The sequence below is a fragment of the Micromys minutus genome (assembly GCF_963924665.1).
Source record: "Micromys minutus genome assembly, chromosome: 21".
In the NCBI taxonomy this organism is placed as follows: domain Eukaryota; kingdom Metazoa; phylum Chordata; class Mammalia; order Rodentia; family Muridae; genus Micromys; species Micromys minutus.
In genome coordinates, this window is record NC_137956.1 from 17,321,512 (window position 1) to 17,345,973 (window position 24,462).

The 24,462-nt window shown below is 42.7% G+C and overlaps 1 protein-coding gene across 1 annotated transcript in view; it reads left to right on the plus strand.

The window, feature by feature from the left end:
• BCKDHB (branched chain keto acid dehydrogenase E1 subunit beta) overlaps nucleotides 1-17,178 on the plus strand; it is a 159,930-nt gene extending 142,752 nt beyond the window's left edge. The window contains exons 10-11 of the mRNA XM_080934641.1: nucleotides 15,237-15,385; nucleotides 16,931-17,178. Of these exons, the coding sequence (XP_080790767.1) occupies nucleotides 15,237-15,377 (141 nt within the window). The 3' untranslated portion in view covers nucleotides 15,378-15,385; nucleotides 16,931-17,178. The remainder of the gene's footprint in view (nucleotides 1-15,236; nucleotides 15,386-16,930) is intronic.
• Nucleotides 17,179-24,462: the final 7,284 nt, after the last annotated feature.

Here is a 24,462-nt window from a genome sequence, read left to right on the forward strand (position 1 = left end):
AAAAGGGGGAGCAGGGATCCTGCTTTTAGCCTCCAGACAGTATATTTTCGTTCCTTTCACTATGGAAGATTTTGTTAAACTTTATGAGTTTTTCTCATAAAAAGAGACTGTGCTTTCTTCACCATCTCTGTACGTTCTATAGTTTCCCCATGGGTGTGCCCCCCCACCCCCGTTTAATTATAGTACTAAGATGATTTTCCCAGCACGGCCAGTTTTTATTTGCATTGTGATCTGGGTACAATATAGACTTTACTCTGTAGTCATTCATATTTCCTTCCCTCCTCCTCCCCTCCCCCCACCACTTTAAGGTCGAAACCTTGAAAAGGTTTTGCCAGGAATTCAGTTCTGCAGTGCTCTCTGTCTTGCTGGCTTCCCTTACCGTATGGATGGGCAAAAGACTCTTAAGCCTTCTGTTGTGCACCCATCGGAGCCACATGAAAGTGAGTGAGATTCAGAGTTCTCTAGCAAGGCTTTATTTATTGCTGCGTGTCTGCTGGCCGCCAGACCTGGGGTGCTGGTCTGATGATGAGACCTAGCACTGCTATGTGTGAGGTGATGCAGGGGTATTCACTCTTGTCCCTCTCTGCAGTGAGCCCACAGTATAGAGGACTGAGAGGGTGAGGGACAGCCACACTGTCACTTACAGTATTGTTTCCTGCTTCCCAGTATAGTGTTAGCCCTACAGTCAAAGATGTTGTGATGGCTGTCAGTCCTCTGCATGAAGACGAATATTTTCACAACACGAATAGAAAGCTACTTGTAAATTACTTAAATGGTCTCAGAAAAGTGCATAGCCAGAGACCAAATAGTATCATTTCCAAACACCAGAATTTTCATAAATCAGAATATTTAGATGCTAAAGAAAACAAGCATGCCCTTCTAATTTTGTGTAATTGGGCACATAAAAAAATGTTCTGCTTCAAGCTTGCCTTCAGTTTTGGATCGCTTCATTATTCTCTCTCTCTCTCTCTCTCTCTCTCTCTCTCTCTCTCTCTCTCTCTCTCTCTCTCTCTCTCTCTCTCTCTCTCTCTCTCTCTCTTTAAGGTAGCAATATTCTAAGGAGCTCAGTTCACACAATTTGCTACAATGTAGCCAGCCCTGGCAGCTGAAAGAGCTGAGGGTGCTGAGGGTATTCATGAGAGAATGGATTTCCACCCCTACCACTCAGAAAAGCACTGAATGTTAGTGTGTATGCATGGTAGAACCTTACTTCTTCCACAAGAGCAGCAGGCGGCATTAAACATATGATCTCTGTGTGCTGTGTGCGTTGCTAGGTTACTTGGTTTTGAGTCTTTTTCTTTACGATAGATAATCATTAAGAACTCAGCACTGAGGGAGAGAAGGTCCAGAAAGGAAAGCAGTGTTGGGAGTAAATGGGAGAGTAACTGTCATTAGGACACTGGCTGCGACAGTAAAGATAATAGATTACTGGCAGAGAAAAGATACTCGAGTGCTAGCCAAGAAAATATTCCACTTAGCCGCAGAGCATGGGGTAGTATTTTTAATTGTAAGAGCCTCACTTTTGTTTTTCCAACTTTTTCAAGTAGGCATTTTGGGATTTCATTCTTATATTTCTAACCAGATGGAGTAAGTGCCCCCAAATTACAAATGCACGGTATCTGCTCACTTCCACTGTGTCCCCCCTACCCCACTTCCTCTTGTCATCGCTGTTGCAGTTTGAATTATCAGCAGGGCCATGATTCATCTCTGATGATACCTTTAGATTCCTCGCACAGGAGCCCGGAGACAGTGTGCAGCGCCGTAGCCACATGAATGGACTCCGTAAGATATAGATGTGTAAAATATGGAAACCACTTGTAGCTGTCTTCCAGTTGCGGCTGGTCTGGTGTCCATCTGGTTGTCCCCCTTTTCCTTCTGCACCCCTCCTTTGGAATTTCCTTCCTTTTCTGTGCTTCTTAAATGTGGTTCCTGTGCACATAGAAAGGGACGCAGTGGGGTCTTACAGTATGGGCTTGTTGTGTTTGAGTAATAATAATTGGGAAAAATGGATGTATTCTTTTAAAAAATTAACATCAAATTACTGGATGGCTTCTTGGAAAAGGGAACTTATGCTGAATTTGGAAGGTGCACCATGTGACCATAGCAGGATAGAGGAAAGCAAGAGACAAATTTAGATGAAAAGGGCTTTTAATAAAGCAGTGGTTTGCTCCCTTTCCTCCCCTTTCTTTTTCCTTTCCTCCTTCCCTCCTTCCCTCCTTTCTTTCCTCTTCCCTCCTTCCCTCCTTTCCTCCTTCCCTCCTTCCCTCCTTCCCTCCTTCCCTCCTTCCCTCCTTCCCTCCTTCCCTCCTTCCCTCCTTCCCTCCTTTCCTCCTTCCCTCCTTCCCTCCTTCCCTCCTTTCCTCCTTCCCTCCTTCCCTCCTTCCCTCCTTTCCTCCTTCCCTCCTTCCCTCCTTCCCCCTTTCTTTCCTCTTCCCTCCTTCCCTTCTTTCTCCTTTCCCCTTTCCTTCCCTCCTCTTTCCTTCGTTTCCTCTTTCTTTACTTTCTTTTAAAGGCGCATATACATCTATTCTTGGCTTGGAGGAATCTAGGAAATTTATTTAGGGGTAATATTGCTGTTTCAACCGTGTGGTATCTATTTGTATGAAGGAGAGAGTGTTTAGGTATTACTAAAGAATTAAAATGTCCCCAGCCTACTTTCTAAACTCTGTGTGTGTGTGTGTGTGTGTGTGTGTGTGTGTGTGTATGTGTGTGTGTGTTTGCAGTAACTAAGCCCTTTAATGTCTCAAGGTAAAGTAGTTCTAGTTAAGCTGCTTATCGCTAGTACACAGGCTTGTGATATAATGTGTGAGGGTCTGCACTGTTGGTTTTGCACACTTAACCTGAGCCAGCACCTAGACAGTTAGCAAGTGATAGCCAGGCCAGTAAAGACAAAGACAAACAAACAAACCTAAGTAAACCAGGATACTGAACTCACAAATCTGTATTGCCCTGCACATCAATTATGAGATGACTGGAAATGACCACATACAGTTCATGTAACTGTTGAAGTGTGAGCCCTTTTGAGAAACTCCGAGAGCTGTGGGGAAGCATATGGTGTTTCTTCTGGCCAGCTTTAGTCCTGATAAGCCCTTTGCTGTCTCATGGACATTTTTCTTCAGCCTGGGCCTATGTGCTTAGCTACTCCAGCTGTAAGGTCCGGAATAACTTAGGTCACAAATTTCGCTTTGTTTAGACACTGTAGCACAATGGCTAATCTCAGTATTTTTGCATTCATTAGCAAAGCTATATTCTACGGTGGTGACTCAGTCAGTGAACATGTTTGCTTTGCACAAAACCAGGTAGATTTTGTCCCTAAAACTAGGTCATGTTGTTACCACCACAGAAGGACAAACATGTTTCCAGAACACTGGTTCTTGCGTATCTTGGGGAAGGGTAGTTGCCATGGTGATCTCATAATCTCTGGAGGGAATTCGATCATGGCCTTAAGCAACCCACAAACCCACTGAGCCTGGAGCACCCTTCTGCAAAGGATTTCCTTGTGCGGAAATTATTGGCATTACTGAAATATAGTTTAATTCAGCAGTGCTGGTTTGTCATAGCTTTGGTTAGCATTCTTAAGAACTGCAATTAAAAGCAATTAGTTTGTGTCGATGACTTCCTGTGATTTTCACGAACGAGGTTAGCTATATTCCACGCTAGCTGTTCTGCAAATGTACTCCCAAATGAACAGAATGCTCTGTGCTCTCATTCAGACGAGCTGCTGAACTTTAAGCAAACCAGCCTAGCAAGATGCCTTTCAGCGTATGAGGTTTGAGGTTTTCAGACTTTTCATGTGTGTTTCCTAAGAGCAGGGAACCCTCCCGTCTATATGAAGCTACTAGTGGGACAAAGGACAGGCATTGTTGCACAGAGCATTCCGAGCAGTAATCTGTGTGCACAGTCAGTAGTTCTGAACCAGCGGTTTCTTGGCAAACGCAGACTGATGTGTGAACACCGTATTTAGAGCACCAAGACCGCACATTTGCTCTGCAGCTGTGTTTAACGGTTATCAGTTTGGCGCGCAGCGTGATTATTTTGGAGGGAGAACACACACTTCAGACCCCTTTTGGCAGCGCCAAAGTAACTGAAGTACCTGCTGCTGAGGTGAATCATATGAACTTAATTAGATTTGCTACGTAATTAGCCTTGGAGGAAACCTGGGGAAAATCCTTGTGGGTTGGTGATTGGTTATGTCAAATATAAGCATGCTCATTTTGGAGACTGAGAATTGAAAATGATGAGATTTGAATGCATTGGAAACTCTGATTTGTATATGCACACGTGTGCACATATATGCATTTAGTTATATGCATACGCGCGCGCGCGCGCACACACACACAGAGACAGACAGACACATGCACTTTTAAAAGTGAAACTTTTCCAGGGTGACTGGAATGTCTGCCTCAGACAGCTAGGATTTGTTTGCTCCGAGCAGCTCCGTCTTTACCCGGCAGTGCCCACTTGATGGAACTTACATACGTGCTCAGCTTGCTTTTCACTGCTAATGGGAGCCCACAGCTCCTTAGGAAGTGTCAGCTGCGGGGGCTGTTCGAAGAAGCATGGGCTGAAGCTGGTGTATGTGCTCTGAGACAGGGGCCCTGCGCTGCACTTAAGTTTACACTAAATTTGCAACTATAATTTCAGTGGCCGGCTCTGTTGCCTGTTGTTTTGATGTTTTTTGTTTTTTGTTTTTTGTTTTTTTTTTTTAAGAGGATTTAATTTAATTCTCAAGAACCATTTCTTTTAATACTTTAGAGATTTTATTCTCTAGTGGTAGAGTCCTAAAAAAAAAATCAGTTAAGTGTGGAGAACACCTATAAAATATTTACTGTGAGGAGATTAAATTTTATTCCCCAATTTAAGGCAAAGCCAGACTAAGACTTGCAAACTATGCGTATTTAAAGTATTTTGCCAGCCTCTCAAAACATTGTAATATTTGAATCGAAAAACCTAGTTACATAAATTCATCGAGACTGTCTCATAAACAAATAAATAAATGAAAGGGTGGCTGGTTTCCTTTTCTGAAGTGCTTTTGTGATTTGAAGCCCGCCATCGAAACCATCAGACTCATGTGGACAGCCAGGAGCTGGCATCATGCAGTCTCACAGTCACGTACAGTGAGCTGCTCAGTTAAACCAGACACAAATTCCTCCTGCGCACACCATACACATCTCAGAAAACATCTTCAAAGACAAAGAAAGGAAGGAAGGAAGGAAGGGAGAGAGAGAGAAAGAAAGAAAGAAAGAAAGAAAGAAAAGAAAGAAAGAAAGAAAGAAAGAAAGAAAGAAAGAAAGAAAGAAAGAAAAAGAAAAGAAACGTGAAGCCTGCAAGCCCACTTGCTATGATTCGGAGTAAGGAAGGCTGTCCTGTCTCCCCTGTCTGAACCCTCTTCCTCACTCTAGGGTCCAACTCTTCTGCTGCTTGAGAGAGTTAAAAAGAACAGACAAAAATTTCAACTCCACTTGAAAGACACAAATGGCTCCTGTTCACAGGTGCGGCAGTAACGAACTACAGGATCACCTTGGATCCCAGCAAGTCTTTGAATACTAGTCTCTAGCCTTTCGTGATGCACCTGCTTCTGGTGAGCCTCACTGGATTAGCTCCATGGCAATGCGTGTGTACCTGTGTGAGGCTGGCTCTTCACCCTGCCTCTCCCAACTCACTGTCTCACTTGTCACCACCACACAGATGTTAAGAGGATCAAATCAGACTATATGATTGTTAATGCTGATGAGTTATCAAACAGGAGTATCTGCGTAGTTACTGTGTAGGCTGGGCTAGTACTTCTCAGCGTCTCCGAGTGCATATGCACCCCCCTTCCTGGAACTCATTGGCAAGTGGACAGCTTCATTTTTCCCCCCTCTCTATTTCTCCATGTTGTTTTTCCGGCTGTTCCTTGCATGTGTTGAGCATATCCAGTATTGTTTGAGGTCATTTATGCTTAGGTACTTCATTAGCTGTGACATGATGACCTCTATATGGACCCCTGTGGTCTCTGGGGTGGGTGTGGGGGTTCAGTACTTTCTGCTTTACTCAAAGATTCTTCATTGGAGGCCCTAATTTAATTTATGGAAATCAGCCCCTAGCATGTAGGATTTAAAAAGAATAAAATGGTAGTAAATAAATGTCCTGATTTATCTAAATGAAACACATGAATATTTCCTTTTATATCCCTGCTGTTTATTTAGCTCACCTCAAGCTCCTTGCTAAGGGTGCCTTTCGTCAGACCTTTCTACACTTAACTGTAAAAGTATCAGGAGCCAGATGTCAGCCACCTCTCTGTTACACCTGTGGTTTTATCCTCTTCATTGGAAGTTTATCTGCACTGAGCGTGCAGTTCAGCCATGCTAAGGCTGCGTTGCAGGGCCCAAATCGTCTGATCAGCACCTATTTTCTCAGTTACAGGAGTAGAGAAAAAGCCATAGATTCCAGCCGCCCCGGGACGCCTGAAACACTAACAGGCAACTGTTTGCAAATTCACAGACATTCAACGTGAAATGCCATTTTGTAAGAAATAAGCAATTTTAAGGGCAGAAACCTCACTAGAGAAAAGGACGCACTTTGGATTCTGCGTTTTATTTGAATTAGATACTAGCAGTCTCTGCAACGGTTAGATTTGTTTTCACAAGCAGGCTACACACAGCAAGACGCTAAAGCCACGTGCATCTGAATGATGAGGGTCTTCATCTGTCCCCCTGCACTCCTGTCACATGTCCCCAACACAGACTTAATTATTCATCGACTAAACTTTATGAGTAGGGGCAGACAACAGCATCACAGTTCCAATCAGATGTCTGCCCAAGGATTGATGTAACATGTAACATTTATTTCTGCTGGGCTTTATGGTTAAAATTAAAGTCATCTATCTAGCGGTCAGAGTCAAACAGCCGAAGAACAGCTCAGCCTAATGTAGTCGCTAAAGTCAAACTTGAAAGGCTGCGTTGCTATGGCACCCAGGATTGACTTTTTAGAAAAGTGTTCCATTTTATAAAACACTGACATTGTTGGCATTATACACATGTAGTAAAGTGGTTCTGCCATTTGTTTTTTAAATGTGTGTGTGTGTGTGTGTGTGTGTGTGTGTGTGTGTTTAGCAAGCTGTTTTGACATTCTTTATAAACACAAGAGCAACGCATAAGTTTAACATGTTTAAAGAGAAGAAAAATGTTTTTTATAAACCTTGATGTCTTTTCAAGACTAATTTTAGAAATAACAGATATTTTAGCCACCTTTAAAAAAAAATCCAGTTTCTTGGTTTTGTTTTTGGTTTTTATTAGAAGGACAGGGACAGTTAGCGAGGCTCCTGTTCTTTTTAGTTTCAGTTTATCGTTAGGTTTGAAACTTAAGAACAGGTTGCAGAAGTCGGAGAGTGCTGACCGCTCAGTAACTCAGCAACTCAAAGCTGGAACAGGGCATCTCCCTGTCAGGCGACAAGGGTCCCCTTAGCTGGGAGGATGCCTGACATAGAACTTTTGAACATCTGGTGGTGGTAGCCTGCGACCCCAAGAATTTCATGGAAAACATGCAGAAACACGGCTTTTTGCGATCACCCGAAGTCACTTTTCAGGAGGATCTTGATTTGTCCGTGTCAAGCACACCGGAAATCCTACCTTATAGAGAGCAGAGCTGTTTGCTTCCGAGGGGACCCGAGCTGTTGCTGGCTTATGTTTATCATTATATGTCCGGATCCTAAGGAAATTTCGTCTTCCTGTGCCGCTGCTGCCTCGGTCCGTTCTCCTTTCTATAGGAAGAATTTGAACTGTAAAATTTGAGAAGCTTCGGCGTCTGTGGAAATTTGAGATCCTGACCCCCCCCCTTCCCTGCATATAACATATTTTAACAAAAGCATTGCGTCCCAGCGTGTCCTGCATGTCGAATTACACATTCTTTATCTCCGAGGAATCTCAGCCTCGGACTGCAAAATTGTGACGCCCCAAAGCCCCTTCGGAGGCCGGTTGTCATCAGTAAATGCGCTGCAGGAAGATTTAACGAGGAAATTAATTTGAAGTCATTGTTTCTTTGCCATGTATTGAAAGAGTCAACCTGGGCATCTCAGGTCATAGTTCACGACTAAGGGGGCAAGTTCGAAGTGGGACAAACGTCTTTGCAGGTTTTGCCTGGGAAGCTAAAGTGTTATTGATGAAGCACTAGGTTTCATGTTTGTGATGCCTAATTTAGAATTCATGAAAATTAAAATGAACTAATATTTTACGATTTATGGGCCCCTAGATCATCACAGCATAGTGTTGTATTTTTACAAAATATACTTTTAGCTATATTATAAATGAAAGAATGAGTTTCCTGACTCCCTTTTCACTCAGCTGTTATTAGAAAATTGCAAAAGTTAGGAAACTAGGGTTGGAAAACGGGAATCTAATTTCTTAACTTATAACAATTTTGGATTAGTATGATGCATTGATTTAATACTAAAGTGTGGTTTTAAAATTTGTGCTACTTCATTTTCTACAAGCAATACGTCAAGATTGTTGAGATTTTCATATTAAGATGTTAATATTGTGGCATGTTATGACTGAACTTTTTTTTTTTTTTTTCCTATTTAATGTCATCCCCAACTGGGTGTTAGGTAGTTTGGCTGTATCCAGGGAAACCCAGGGATATCGGAAATGGAGTCTGTCTCCAACTTCAGAAAGAAATTCTATTTTAAAAATAGGGTTGGGATTTAGGTAAACACATACACACACACACACACACACACACACACACACAAACACACTTAGAATTTAAATAAAAACCCCCACTAATTTGGGATTTAGTTCGTTCTTTAAGTAGATGAAAGAAACTTTTTCCCTATCAACTTGCCAGGGATTTGCACAAAGATAAAGAAATGGAGTCTTAACGACAGGCATTGAAGATGTGTCTGAGAAGTTGTGTGACAGAGACCTCAGATTTGAATTTAGTCAAGACTGATTTTACACTTCGAAATTTGCCAAAATAGTTTGGCTTAATAGTAATAACCTTCGGCTTTATTTTTTTTAAGTCTGGGTAAGAGCGTATCATTCGTATACTGTCTTGTTTAGTTATGCTGGTGTTAGTGGTCTGTTCTCACGGGCACAGTATTGAGGCGGTGGAGTGTACATGTAGGCTTGGAGGGTATCAGTTTGACTTGGGGCTTTGGGTGGGAACCCTGACTACTGCAGAGTGACCTACATATCTAATCTCATGGAAGACTGGCACACAATGATAGACATGTAGTTTAAGCTCTGTTGTTAACGTGTGGTACATAGCGTTTAAAGCATTGGCCTAAGTGAACATAACTGCACACATTAGTGGAGTTGTGTGTATTTAGTTCAGTAATTTGCCGTTGCCGGCGATGGCCCTCTGCAGGTCTCCATGACTCACGCTGACGAAGTGTGATTCAAGAGGTCCGAGTCACCCTTTCTCATTTGCAGAATCGTGTTTTGACTGTGGGCAAGCTTTCACGGCAGACTTAGAACAAATATTCTGTGATAATATTTGGAAGCAGGGTGATGTCTGACTTTACGTAAGTGAGACTAATATAAGGTTCATGGACTTTCAGGCCATTGAGTATTTAACTCTTGTGCTTCCCGTTACGACCTCTGAATAAACCACCTTCACTTAGAAGGAAATCTGTTGTTTGGCTTAATTTAATGACAACTAAACTATATTGGGATGTAGGTGTAAATCGCAGTGCGCCCACAAATCGCGTCTGCTGTTTCCAAACATACGCTCCTAAAACGGATAACTTTTTAGTCTGTTTGCCTTACTCCCTGCTCCATATAGCTGTAACTTAATCTACACCCATCCTCACGTAAGATACAGTCTATGGTCCAAATCATTGGAGTAGAACGGGTACCATCGAAAGGCTGTCGATACCTGACTATTTGTTAGCAAAGCCGAGTTAGAATGAAATCTGTCTTTCACCTTGGAATTAGGTTGTGGATTTTTCTCCTTGTTAGAACCCAAAAGCCTGATTTATTAGCTCCTATAATGGACTATTTGACTTACAAGGTGTTCCTATTGTTTCTACTTTCCTCAAATATCATTCAGTGCCCAGAAAGATTAGTTAATAATTAATTGTTCAGAATTTTTTTTTTCTAGTCAGTACCAGTATACCAGGTATAAAAAAGCACAGGAAAAACTTACTGCTTTCTACTCGGACTTTGAACTTGACCTCACAGCTTTTCAGCTCGTGGTGCGTGGAGTCTTACACTACGGGCTGCACCCAAATTCCTGTCACTAGAAGAACTGACTACTTGCTATTTCAGAATTCCTCTTAGAAAGAAATATGAGCCAGGAATGTCCTTGAAGCAAAAAAAAAAAAAAAAAAAAAAATAAATAAATAAATAAATAAATAAATAAAAAATAAATAAAAAACAAACAAAAAAGGAACAATTGTTTTAAAGACGTACCAAATGGTATTGTATGGTCTTCTTGACCAACTTCCCAGGCATGCTGCCCCCATGACATTCTCTAACTCACGGGACTCAGCTCAAAGTCTGTGTGTTGACACGTCACTTTCCCATGGGCTCACCATGTGGAAAAGACACTCTTTTAATATGTTAGATATTTTAACCATTTCTTGAGGTCTTGACTTACCTGTCACCCATATTTTCATTTGTTACTAGCTCCAGGGCCCAGCCCAGGATCTGTGCTCCCCACCAGGGGGCACCACCGGGACTCTGACTTGCCTTACGGACTGAGGCAGCCTGCTCCATCCTCCTTCGTGGAGCATGGTTCATGTACTTGGGGTGATTTCTTATGTGCTTTAAGGCTTTGTAAGGAGCTGCTGGGCTGTGTGCTATTACAGACTGACACCAACTCTGGATAGTCTGCACAGCTGAACCGTTCTTCAGTGAGTTGGCCTGCTGTTTAAAGTACCTGCTTTGCTGTTTAGAAGCGCTCCTCTAACTTGGAAAATCTCTAGAGGAAAAGAAAAACCCTGTGATTTTTAAGCATTCTGTCATGTCAGGCATAAAAACAAGTAACTTATCACGTGTTGCTATGCGTCTAAAGAGGTAAATAAGCAGTGATATTTCATTTATCTTAAGTAATATTTCTCTTAAGTAATATTTCATTTATCTTAAGCTGTAAGGGGTCCTATTCCATGTATTTATAATTATTTTTCTTTTCACTACATTAAAAAAAAAAAATCTGTCTCTTCTGATCTCATGACCTTTGCTTTCCAAAGCATAACAAGGAAATTGGAGTGAAATTTTATATTATAAAAATCAGGCAAATGAAGATGTATTTTTGCCTGCATCCATGGTTTTAGTGATTTGGAATTATTATATACTGCTTGCTTCTTTCCTGGCTGTGGTGCACAGAGCAGTCCAGGTGGCTGATGTATAAACAACTCTACTTACACAGATCTCTTAGGATAGCTTAGTGGCTCCTGGGTCTGGGACATCTGTTTCTGGCCTTGTGCGTTACCTTCAGGCACAGCCTGCCGCCATCTTTCTTCACATGTTACGCGGCCTCCACACTTCTTAAGATGCAGACGAGGCCTCCAAGCCTGTGCCCAACCCCCTGTACTGCTCAGCGCTCTTTTATAAAATGGTGATAACCCAGTCTGTTTTCCATTTCCTCTTTTAAAGAAACATTCCTAATTCATTTTTCCCTCTTACTATTGCTGCTCTCAATGTGAATACACAATAGGGCTACTGGGGTGGCTCAGAGGGTGAAGGCACGTGCCATACAAACCAGATGACTTGAATTCCACTCCCAGAACGCACGGTGGGCAGAGAAAACTCATTCCCAAAAGTTGTTCTCGGAACTCTAGGTGCACTCTGTGGCGTGAGAGCATCCCTCCTTCTCTGCCTTTCTCCTCCCCATCCCCACCACACCATAAACTTTTAATACAAATTTAAAAGTAATAAATCGAGACCGCAGGCTGAGCAGCGTTGCTTGGATCTTCCGTGCCTGGGCACATAAGTATTTGACCTCAGACAATTTCCACAGTCGCTGTCTCCTCGCTCATGAAATGAAATAGAAATGAGATAAACCACATAACTCACTGAGCACAGGGCCTGGCACTGTGTGAATACGGTCACTGTTGTTATTAACATATTTTAGGGGGAACCTCATAGTTGCAAAAGCATGTTCAGAAGCAAATGCACGTGCCATTTGAAGTTTCAGGAGGGCTTTCTGGAGGGACTGTGACTTACCATGAGCAATCAATCAGTCTGTAGCTGTCAGTGTATGGACTTTGGGGTTCCTGTTCATCCATCTTGCTGGATCCCAAATACCTGGAGGAAAGCTTCTCTTGGCTCCTGTGTGAATTATGTATTGAGCCTGGTGATGTTGATGCTGTGATCATCCTGGATCACATTGGAGCTGGATGCAGCCAGTCCAAGTACCCTGCTCTCTCTGTGGAGAAAGACACTGGCTAGACTCTGTCCTAGACACTACATATAACCTTCTATACAGCTCTGTGGGCTGGGCCATTACTTAATTCCTCATTCTATGCACTTGCTATTTCTGAACTACATGTCAGCAGATATTTTTAAATACGTATGTGCTTAAGCTTGGTATGTGTCTCATACCTATAATCTCAGCACTTGGGGGTTTGAGAGGCTGAAACAGTAGAATTGGCAAGAGTTCAAGGTTAGCCTGCTCTATATAGTGAGTACAGGGCTGCCCAGTGAGACCCTTTCTCAAATAAAACAAAAACCAAAATAAGTAAAATAAAGCAAAACATATGATTGTACTTAAGTAGGCAACAGAACAGACAAATATAATTAGTTTAGAGTGTCCTGACAGTTGAACACACATGGTGGTATCTGTCATGCAGTTATAGTGGAGAGAGATGTTTTGAAGGATTAATTTCATATATTAGTCTGTACATCTGAAAATGAGATTCTTTTCCAAAGGGTGTGTGTGTGTGTGTGTGTATGTGTGTGTGTGTGTGTGTGTGTGTGAGAGAGAGAGAGAGAGAGAGAGAGAGAGAGAGAGAGAGAGAGAGAGAGAGAGAGCATGCCTATGTTCATCTGTCTGTCTGTCTGTCTGTCTTTATCTGTTGATACGTGTATATGGCTTCCTTATGAAAAACTTGATGTTGAGCAAGGCTGTGGTATTTGGGTGAAGTTCAGAAGAATGTAGAGTGTGGGTAATTTGCATATAAACCAGTTCTCTGAGCACAGCTGCTTGGTTGGTTCAGACGTCTTATTTCCAATTGCTTTACAATATGTTCCACTTGATGTCCATGGTAGAAATAACTAATGGTTCTTGGTTAATGTCTTTGATTTAGCAAACAGTTAGAATTCTAAATTGGGTCGCCTCCCTGGGCGCATGCTAATTGCACCTAAAGCTCCATCCATGGTCTTCTGTCCAACAACTTTGATGTGTAGAAGACACTTTTGTGCATATAATCATTTGATTCTATTCTATTTAATTTTCAGTCTTGGCTTTTGAGGGGAGAAAAAGCTACACACAAAACCATCATTTTCTATAACCGAAAATGAGGACTTTATTCAGACAAAACTTGATACTTTAATCTTTTTTTTTTATTGTCACCTGATGACAGAATCAGTGTTGTCTCATAAAGCCTGAAATAAATCTTAAAATGTATAAACTGAAACCTTTGCCCTTTTTGCTGTCGCCAGCCTTGCAGGGCGATGCCGTTTCTAGTGCAAGCGTGGTCTGGGTAGTATTTGGTTTTTCTTTGCTGGTGCAAATGTGTGGATGACTTCTGGGAAAAAGTAAAGCTCCTTAAGTTAGGAGCAGAGCTGTTTGACAGTGATCAAGTTGGCTATTATCCACACCAAAGAGACTGAGGATAATGAAGTAGATTGACTTTCCCAGTCAGTGGTTACAAGGGTAAAATCAAAGCCACTTAGTGAATTGGTTTGTCTTCCATTTTCCGTACATTTATTGCTTCGGCCACAGCTAATTTGCTTACAAAGAAAGTGCTATTCAGGGAAGATGGGAAGATAGCCGAGTCCTCTAACATACAATTGAGTTTATCCCAGATCGACAGTGTAAACCTCATTAAAATTTCCTGTTGCATTGAAGACAGTGGAGGACCCTCCACCCTATCTGTCTTCCAGTTCGGTTGTTAGAGGTGACGGCCCACAGGGCTCTGTACGCTTGCATGGTGAAGCTCTGTGGTTGTTCATGGAGATTTCTGTTACTGGGAAGTGTAAGAGTGGTTTGGCATTTAATTCTGTAAGTCATAGTGGTTAATAGGACCAAGGAGAGGGCTATACATGTCCATTTGGCTCTCTAAAGTTTACTCACCTGATCGACATGGCTTTTCTGTCTGCATTACACTTGTACGGATGAAAATCTATGGATACAGATTGAATAGTGTGTCACCATCTCTTCATACAAAATATTCATTCAAATGATAATTTAAAGGCTATGGCATGTTAGAATATTTAGATTTCACCTAATCCTTTGGGAAGCAAGACAGTATGAAAATAGTTGAATTTAAATCCAAGAGGTTTTATTTCCGATAACAGCCAGTAGTAAAATATTAATGCTACTTTCTTCAGAGTCATTTTCTTATATCTCCTATCAGTTTATCTTTAACACTTTATTCAAATTTCATTTAAAAATCTTACATAGCGATTTTCTCTAAAACAATTTTGTGTGTTGTTTGTTCTACCACAATTTAGATCTCATGCTTCTGAACTAGATGCCTCCCCTTATAGAGCATATGGTCTACCTTGGGAGACAAAGGATCTGGCTACTGCCTTGGGCCATGCTTAGGTCATCAACATCTGTCATCTGTATGTGCGGCTAAGAAATGACAGTGAGAAGAGGTCACACCTTAGAGGTCAGCACACACCAAACAGGCAGTGGACTTGGGATTCGAGTAGCCACAAGCCAGCTGCAGCTTCAGGAAAGCAATGCATTTGTTTTATAAATGTAAACAAAGATACAGGAAGCAGGAGAAAGCATGCATCATCACTAATTTCAAGCCGGAGAGTTAAGTGCGATGGGCATTTGCTGAGTTGTCTTGCTTCACATTTATACCACAGAAGTTTGGTTATACAATTCCACATCTACTACTCTGTGCCGGTAGTAGATCTAGGTGGCCACAGAGGCACATGCATATATTCAGAAGTCTTTCAGGGGAAACTGGGGGCCACACCAACATGCTCTTACCTGCTTTTAAATAGCAGTATACACAGACACTGTGCTATCCTTCGATGTAATTGTGTCTTAGCTATTTTAGTTTTTTTAAAGTGGCAATGCTTTATTTCTGTGAATGAAGACATGTTAAAGACAGCCATTTTGATCCTTCTCCGTAGGAAGAATGTTTCTTGAACCTAGAGGCTCCAATATCTCGAGTATGTGGATATGACACCCCGTTCCCTCATATTTTCGAACCCTTCTATATCCCAGACAAGTGGAAGTGCTACGATGCCCTTCGCAAGATGATCAACTATTGACGATTGAGGTAGGTATTGGCCACCTGTTGATATGTGCAGGTGCTCTTTGTGTCCTGTTCCTTAGGACCAACAGTGCCACCAACTGTAACTTTGAGAGCAAAATGTTTACTTCATGAAAATGCTCAGACGTCTGTCCGCTACCATATTTACACCCAGTAGAGTTGTGTCAACACTGTTGGGATGTGTAGATGCAGTGTGCTAGCATTAAACAGCCAAATGCACTTTTCTCCCACTCCTGTCCTGCTATTCTCTTCATTGTCTGTGCATTGCCTGGCTGCTTTATACTGCTTGGGTAGAAGCATAGTTTCCGCTGCCCAAAGGGCTTTCTCGCACATCACTGACTCAGGCACTAGTCGTTTGTAATATGATAAATAACATTTAGAAGTTTATCTTTATGTTATCTAGAAAAAAAATTTTTTTGAGGAGAAGCCTATTTAGTTTAGAGAAATGTTTACTAAAAAAAAAAAAAAAAAAAAAAAAAAAAAAAATCAAAACCCCAATGGTGCTGCTTTTTCCAGGATCTTTTATGACAGGTGACTATTTGAAGTGTGTGTGTGTGTGTGTGTGTGTGTGTGTGTGTGTTTTGTTTTCAAGCAAGCTCAGGCAGGCAGGCCTTAAGCTCTGTCCTGCGTCTGCCTCCCAAGTGCTGGACTCACAGGCGTGTGCTACCACGCCCAGCTTGTGAGTGTTTTATAAATATTGGATGAGAAATTCTGTTTATTCATAGTGTTTCCTAAGTTGGGATGATCATGCCTGTCAGCAGTGCTCTTCTAGGAATTAAAAAAAAAAAAAACATATCATTAAGAGATCCTTGGCTTTGTTTGGTTTTCAAGTTTTTCATAAAGAATTTGCCAGTGCTGACACCCTGCTTTTAAAGCGTTCCAGCATGACGGACGAGATTTTAATATCTGAGTTGTCCAAAAAGTAATAATAATGCATGGTGAGGAACCAAGGTTTCATCAGAAGATAAAAGAGAATAAACTCAGCATGGTGGCAGCAGCCGCTCCTCCAGTGCAGAAAGGTGTAATTCTTAAATTCTGTAAGTGGGTCACAGAGCTGGCTTCTAGAAGACCGGGGAAAGCACTTAGGCAAGCCATGTGCCCTCTGTCTCTGTGTTTCCACAGTTTGACAGCTGTGTTTTGAGAATATTGTTACAGGTGTCATTTAGGGGTGTTGGCCACAGTCCCTGCAGGTACAAAGGCTCTATCACCTCTCTAAGTGCCTGTGACAGTAATAGGTCTCCCTAGTCAGGTCCTTCGGGCTGATTGGAGATCTTCCTCTGGGGAGCCCCTCCATGGACGGGGTGCTCCAGAGTCAAGGAAATATGTCCACATGCTTAGCTGCTAATGTTAAAATACTTAGAAAGAAAAGTTATGTCTCTAAATTTAGGTTGTGATTTTTATTTTAAATGTTAGTAACGTGTGTAAACTAATGCCAGCAATGTATAAGAGAATAAAATCGCTTTTCTGTAGTGAACATTAAGTAAGTTATGGAAGAAAGTAAGCACGTATGGAACTAAGAATGCTTATAATTGTTACTGATTTCTTTTACAGAAAACCAGGAAGATCAGAACTAGATATGGAAATATTTTTTCTGAAAACTTTTTATATTTCCTTACACTTCTTACATACAGTTTTATGAAACGAACTATCATGGATGCTGGCCTGCAAGCTGCGAATTACTTATCATGTTCATATGAGTGGGTTCAGAGCACGTGGGTGATGATCTTAAGATTGTTTCATGACTATATGTATGGGGGGGGTGTTGTCCTCAATAAAGCAAAGTCACGTCGCCTTCAGAATGTGTGTGTCCTCTTCTTGAGTTAGTAAAGAAGGTTTTCATTGCAGAATAATGGGCTGTTAACTTGCTAACTGAATTTGAGTTAAAGTAAAATATTTATTCTAGAAATGCTGACACTTCCTCTTTGTTGTATTTGGTTTAATTCTTTATGATCAAGATGGTTTTGTGTTGGCATAAGTTTTGGAATGTTTCTTTCTATCTCTCCCTCTTGGTTGAACAAGATTACTGGTAGACCTGGCTCTTCAGACTAGTGGGACTGAATCAGCCCTGCTGCTACCCTGTCCCCCTCAGAGAGATGGACCACACGGTCCTCTTCATTATAAAATTATAAAATTGCTCAGCTCTAGCTGTCGTTATAGGGCGTTTTTATTTAAAATAAAATACTTTGCAAAACAAGTGTAATTTCTATTTACATCTTGTATAGATAAGAAGAGGAAAATATTAGCAAGCAGCAATTGCTTCTACCAGATGGAGCCTTTCCTGGGGCTCCTGGCAGGGGACACTGTCTTCTTTGCCCCTCAGTTCCAGAAGATCTGAAAGCAGCCTAAGGAATTCCCCACAGAGCCATCACCTTGTTCTGCTCTTAGAAATTGAGCAGTTGATGCTTCTCCCCTTCCACAGTCCCTGAGGGACTTTCTCTTTCAGATGTTGGCAGAAAGGTCTATGGGAAGGCAGCAAAAGTAGAGTCTCCTGTTTCCCGTTGCCCGTAAACACTTAGAAAAGGACATTTCCTTATAATTACCAATATGTATTTTTCTTTGGAACTGTAATTGTAAAGGCTGCATAAAGGCTGCACCCGAGTTATTTTTGCCAACCATTGGAGATGGCTTCAGAAGGTAACTGGAGGACCATCAGTGACTTGGAGGCAGAGCAAGGGCACTTTACCGCAGGTTCTGATGCAGTGGGCTGGCAGTTTGTTAAGGGGGGCAAGCATAGCCCTGTCCTTGGGTTAAAAATAGAAAGTCCTGTGCAGATAGGATGGGAAAAGTTGCAGGTTGTCAGCCACAGCCTGGAAAAGAGCGAGTCCAGTTGGATTGCTGAACAGGGCATTCTGGGTTTAAGATGCTAAAACTCTTTCTGGACCTTGCCTGTGCTCTTTATTACCCCAGCAGACTCAGCAGAACAGGATATGTGGCAGGGTCTGCCATGTCTTGCCTATGCACATCCTAGGAGAACAGGATGCCTCTAGTTGAAATGATTTCTTCAGTTGATGTTACTTGGGATTATGTGAACCTCTTAGTTATTTTGCTACTGTGTCTTAACTTTCCCTTAGCTAGTTAAGACTTAATTTCTTTAACTTCCTTTTAGAAATTCACAGAGACAGTGGCAGCACCCACAGGGTCTGCAGGGGGCTGCACCAAATGGAGTCCTAGGGCTGAAAGAAGTGAACCCAGGTCCCCATCCCTAACCCAGAAGATAACTCCAACTGATACCCACTTGCAAATGAAACAATTAGTATTCTACAAGGAAGTCTCAGTGGGGAAACAAGCTGCTCTTAAGGGGAGGGCTAAACCCCAGGCCCAGCAGTAGGTAGCCAAGGGAGAGCTAACCATACCTTAGGAGGTTCCTATTGTTTTGTCCTATTCCAATAGGTTTTGCTTTGTTTTATATTTTATTATTGTCACTTAGATGCCTGTGGTTTCTGATGAGAGACAAAGGATGGGTGAGTGGTGTGGAGAGACTGGAAGGAGGAACAAGGAGGGAACATTAGAACTAGGATGAAAAAAAATCCACTTTTAATAAAAATAAAAACAATTAGCTACTAATAAAATTGAAATAGGTATGTGTAGTTTCCACATCACTACATACTTTATACTTTATTAATTTTCCATAAATTTATAGTGGGGACTAATTTAAATGATGTGGACTGGACCAGTGTTGGGTGGCAGTTTTCATGACAATAAAAGCCTCTGTGTTGATGGGAAGCTTGTTAAGACATAGGATATTCCACATGGAGGTAAAACATTCTCTCCTGCAGGGAAGCCTGTGAAGCTTAGGACTAAATGACTCAAAGGCTGCAGAAGTCTGAAACTGACCAGATAGATTCACTAGGCTTCTCCCTCCCAAGGATTTATGGACACTCTCAGACTATCCAAGCTACCAAGAAGAAACTCAAGCCTCAAAAGTACCCAAGACAACTGAATGACTTAAGAATGTACTCTCGAACTTGTAAAGATGCCTTCAGGTTGCACAGTATGCTCTGGGTTTCTAGCTTAGAGTTGTCACCCATACCCGGGTAACTGGTAATGTCTCTGTGTTCTTTCTGCTCCTGTAAGCAGCCCAATAAAGCCTGTTCCACTAAACTAGCCCTTTACAGCATCCTTACTTTGATCTGTTGGTGAGTACTCACCCTTTCTGTGGTGAGTAGATATTTCATAGTGCTGAGCAACAGCCAGGCACTGGGTTATAGTTTAAAATGCAAAGTTTACAGAGCAACAATCTCTCTAAGAAAACACAATCAGGATTATAAACAACAAGACAAGACACAGTGGGAAGAGGATGGTGGGGAGAAGGATAATGAAAGGCCAAGGAAAATAATCAGACAGTGGCTGGGCTAGGATAGACCCCTGGTTAGTCACGACCGAGCTGGGGTTCAGGAACAAAACCCATTTAAAGGCTGTTCGGGAAAGTTGTTGGAGAGAGGTTAAAACTTTGACATAGAATGCTAGAAAGATGGCTCAGCTGGTAACATGCTTGCCAGCAATCATGAAAACCTGAATGTGATTCCTGTACCTTTGTAAAAATCTGAGCGTGTTGGTGGGCGCCTATAAATACCATCCTGAGGAGGCAGACAGAGGAGACTCACCAGCGAGTCTAACTGGATCTCAGCCTCAGGTTCAGTGAGAGACTATCTCAAAACATAAGGTGGGGTGGGATGGAGTGTAGGGCTGCCCTATGTTGACCTCTGGCGCCCATGTGCATGCACATAAAGGAACATGCACATACATGCACAAATTTAAGCATGAGAAACATGAAATGTTAGTAAGGCAACCCAATTCATATTAATCAAGGTTGTAGAGAAAGACAAGTGTATTTTGAATATTTGCACAAGGAACATACCACAGTGAAGGTGTGCTAGTTAAACCCTTTATATTCCAAAAGAGTAACATTAAAAAACACAAATACTGAAAATCTGGACCAAAAAAAAAAAAAAAAAAGGAGGAAGAGAATGCTATGTGGTGGATCGGTAGGTCTGTGTATTGAGGTGTGTGTCTTCACATAGAATTCACAGCCTTTAAAGTGGCCACGGCAATTCAAACATTCAACCACATCCCAGGGCACAAAGAACAACAGCATGCTTCCCAAAGGAAAACATAGGAAAAAGCACCACATTTTCTTACCACATCTCGAGTTAATAGCAAATATTCCAGCTCCTTGGAAATCCTAAAGCACCCTGCTTAGCAACTTGTGAAACCAAAACGGAACTGTAAAGCCGTTACCAAATCTTTAGATGGTAAGCTCACAGATGGGGGTCAGCTGAGACTTTGTAGCAATAAATTTACAGACTTGAAGTTTTTCGAATGGAAAACTAATTATAAGACCTCAGAAATAAAGAACAACAAGTAGGAAAACTAAAACTAAAAGTGCCCAGTGAAGAATTTAAGGTTAATCTTTTTCTTCTTCTCATTTTATCTTATTTTAGGATGACAAAGTGATTTGAGTGGTGTAATCATGACTTTGGTAGCTCATGACTCCATTGTGGCTGTGGATACTTATCTGCCTTGGGTTAGAGAATCCTTCTGCAACAGTGGGTAGGGTTAGCTCCTAGTATTCCCAGGGCTCTTCATTCTTAGTGTCTCTTGTCTCGCTGCTTTAATTAAATGACAAGCCAGGGCCTTGGTTTGCTGAAACTACCTTAGTTTCTTAACAGAGGTCTGATTGCACTGTTTTATTGGATATATTTTATTTACATTTCAAATGTTATTCCCTTTCCTGGTTTCCCCTCCATAAACACCCCTGCTTCTAAGAGGGTGCCCCTTTACCCCCTCCCACTTCTCTGCCCTGACATTCCCCTACACTGGAGCATCAAGCCTTGGCAGGATCAAGGGCTTCTCCTCCCATTGGTGCCCAACAAAGCCATCCTCTGTTACTTATGCGGCTGGAGCCATGGATCCGTCCATGTATACTCTTTGGGTAGTGGTTTAGTCCCTGAGAGCTCTGGTTGGTTGGTATTGTTCTTATGGGGTTGCATACCCCTTCAATTCCTTCAATCTTTTCTCTAACTCCTCCATTGGGGACCCTGTTCTGTTCAATGGTTGAGCCATAACTTTTTATTGAAGCAGAAATGATAGACAATCAACGTGCCTCTAGTACAGTGGACAGCAAGTGCCAAGGCTTACTCATCAGTACACCAGCTTTCCTCTGATGCCGACCTACCACATCCTCCAGCCTTCACTGTGATGCTACACTGGAAATCCCCAGGAGGTGGGCACTGTTTTTCTCTGTTTCTGGTCCATTTTGTCAGGTAGATTTAGAGTTGTATTTGTTAAAGAGCTCCAAAACAACCCTGTGTGTCAAAGTGCATGTGCATGGGGACAGAAGAGAATATAGTGCGTATTCAAAACTGCTCCGGTAAGAAGCTATGGTGGCTTGAATAAGATGCCCCCATAGTCTTAGGCATTTGAACACTCGTTCTCTAACTGGTAATGTTTGCAGAAGCTTAGAAAGAAGGTGTGTGTTGGAGAAAGCATGGCACTGGGGGCGGAATGAACTGAAGGAGTTTGCAACCCCATGGGAAGAACAATATCAACAACCAGACGCCCCAGAACTCCCAGGGACTAAACCACCAAGCAAACAGTACCCCATGATTCCAGCTGCATATGTAGCAGAGGATGGCCTTATCTGGCATCAGTGGGAGGGGAGGCCCTTGGTACTGGGAAGGTTTAAAGTCCTTGCATAGGGGACTGCTAGGGAGGTGAGGTAGAAGTGGGTAGGGAGCATTGTCATAGAAGCAGGGAGAGGGGTTGGAATGGGGAGGTGTTCAGAGGGGCACTTGGGAAGGGGGATAACATGGGAGCTCCCAGCTTCCTGCTCCTGCCCCTTTGCCTCCACTCCACCATCAGACACTCTTATTCCTCTGGAACTGTAGGCCAAATAAACTCTTCTCTAAGTTGCCTTATTAATTCCACACATTAAAACTGAAGGAGGAAGCCCACACGCTTTCAATAATGTATGTTTGGGGCAAAGCTTCCACAGTCAGGATTAGTTTTATCTTGTGCTTGGTTTTTCCTTTTATATCTGTGACACACCAATTAGCTGCAGATACTGTGTTAATGGTAAGAGTCTCAGCCATAAAATAAGTGCAGACTTTGGGTTTGAATATGGCGTACTGCCATATCCCCTCAGGGAACTGAGCAGCCTTACCACAGCTGTCCTCTGGAGACCCTGTTGACTGGTGGCCCACATTCATAGTTTTTAATCGAATGACAATGAAGGGACTTTGGTAAGGATAGAAACAGGTTAAAGGTACTGGAATGGAAAGGTGGGGGGCACTAAGGGATGAGCATCTTAGCCTGAAGCCAGGAGTGGGTGGGATTTCTGGACCCTGGAAGAGGGTGAGATGTGAGCAGGGACAAGGGACAAATATTCATGAAACAGCCTGGGCAGAGAGGGCTCTTGTCGATGTCCTTCCTTCCTGATTCCTCAAGGCTGCTGGTGCTTCCCCATTGGCCTTCTCTTGTCTGAGTCTGAGTCTTTTGTTTTGTGCTAAACAAGTATTCTGCAGCCAGCCTTGCCCGCTGAGATACTTTCAGTAGTAAGAGGACTTCCTCTAGGGCTGAGGAAGAAGAAGGTATCCTCCCTCTGCAGGTCAGCTGGGTCCTTAAGCCCGCACAGCTATGGCGCCTGGCAGGGTTTGGGGTTATCTGTCTGAACTCAGGCCTTCCTGCCCCTGTGGTTCTACGCTCTCCTCTGGAGATAGCCAGCATCTGACCTCCCAGAGGGCTTGGAGATATGGCGTTTTGTTCACCCTTCATCCCTTGCCTCAGTGAGGCAGTCAGCCCCACAGAAGGCAGAACAATCCCCACCACCACCACCTCCAGACCCCTGTCACCTGCCCCAGTCCCTCTTCCTGTTTCCCCCCACCTCACTTTCTGTCACGGACTGGGGCTTCCTCCCCTACAATTTTCTCTCCTTTCTCATGGCACATGCTCCGCTCCTCCATGTGTCATTGGGATTAATACTTAAAAGAAACCTCAGTTGTCACCTTCCTGTCTCCTCAGGAAGGGGAGGGGATAAATCTGCTTCCGTAGTCTTGTTAAAGGACTGCAGTAATTACTTAAAAAAAAAAAATTCTCGCCAGTGAAAATTTTACCCCAGAGCAAAAGGGTGCTGCTCAAAGGTCGGGTCTCAACCACCTGTGTTCTTAGACAGATTGATAAGCTACCCAGTCTTCCTATATCCCAGTTTTTGAACTGTCAAGGGATGAGGGATGGGAGGTGGCAGTGAGGGCAGAACTCTGAGAGGGAGACTCACCCGCACTGTATATGGAATGCGCGAGCTTTATGCCCCGGCCTTCGATTCTGAATTACAGAAATTAGGTGTAGGTTCCCCTGCACAGTGTGATTGGCTCTACAAGCTAGTGATTCTGTCTTGGAAGTAGGTGAAACTGAAGCAGGGCGCTACCTCCTGGGACATCTGTTAAAGAGCCCGTGCCTGGGTAACACGCCTCTCATACGATGTTGTCATCATCATTTGCCTTATCCATTCCCAGCCGGAAGTAGTTCTGATCCACTCATCACTGTGGGCGGAGAGTGCAAACGGGGACCTTTCTGTGAAGGTGATTATGATCCAGGCGACATCAAAGAAGTCGTTAAATCAAGCTTAGAGCTGAGGTCAGCTGTGACTAAAGCTAAAGCCCCGATGAACACACCTTGCGGCTTAGTCCTTGACTTTTTTTTTATTCAAAGAAATCCACTCATGTTGGTTTAAGGAAGGTAGAATTTGTTCTAAAGAATCCATTTTTATGAGGAATTTTAAGCCCAGTAATGAAAAAGTTTCCACAAAGCCTTTCTGCTCTCTCGGTCTCTGGCCTTCCCTCCAGCCCTTGGGCCCTCCATCTCTGCTCCCCCTGCAGACCCCCTTCGTTCTTGTTCCTCTACTGATGGCTTCTCTAACTCATCGCCTTGCACCCCACTCCCCGACAGAAGGCTTTGCTTCGCACCACAAACAAACTCAGTGTTTGTCTATCTAATTTCAAGTTTCCCAGAGTGAGACTAACTGGCCCAGCTTAGGTCAGACAACCTGTCCCCGTCCATGGCTGGAACCAGTTTTAGCTATATTGCAT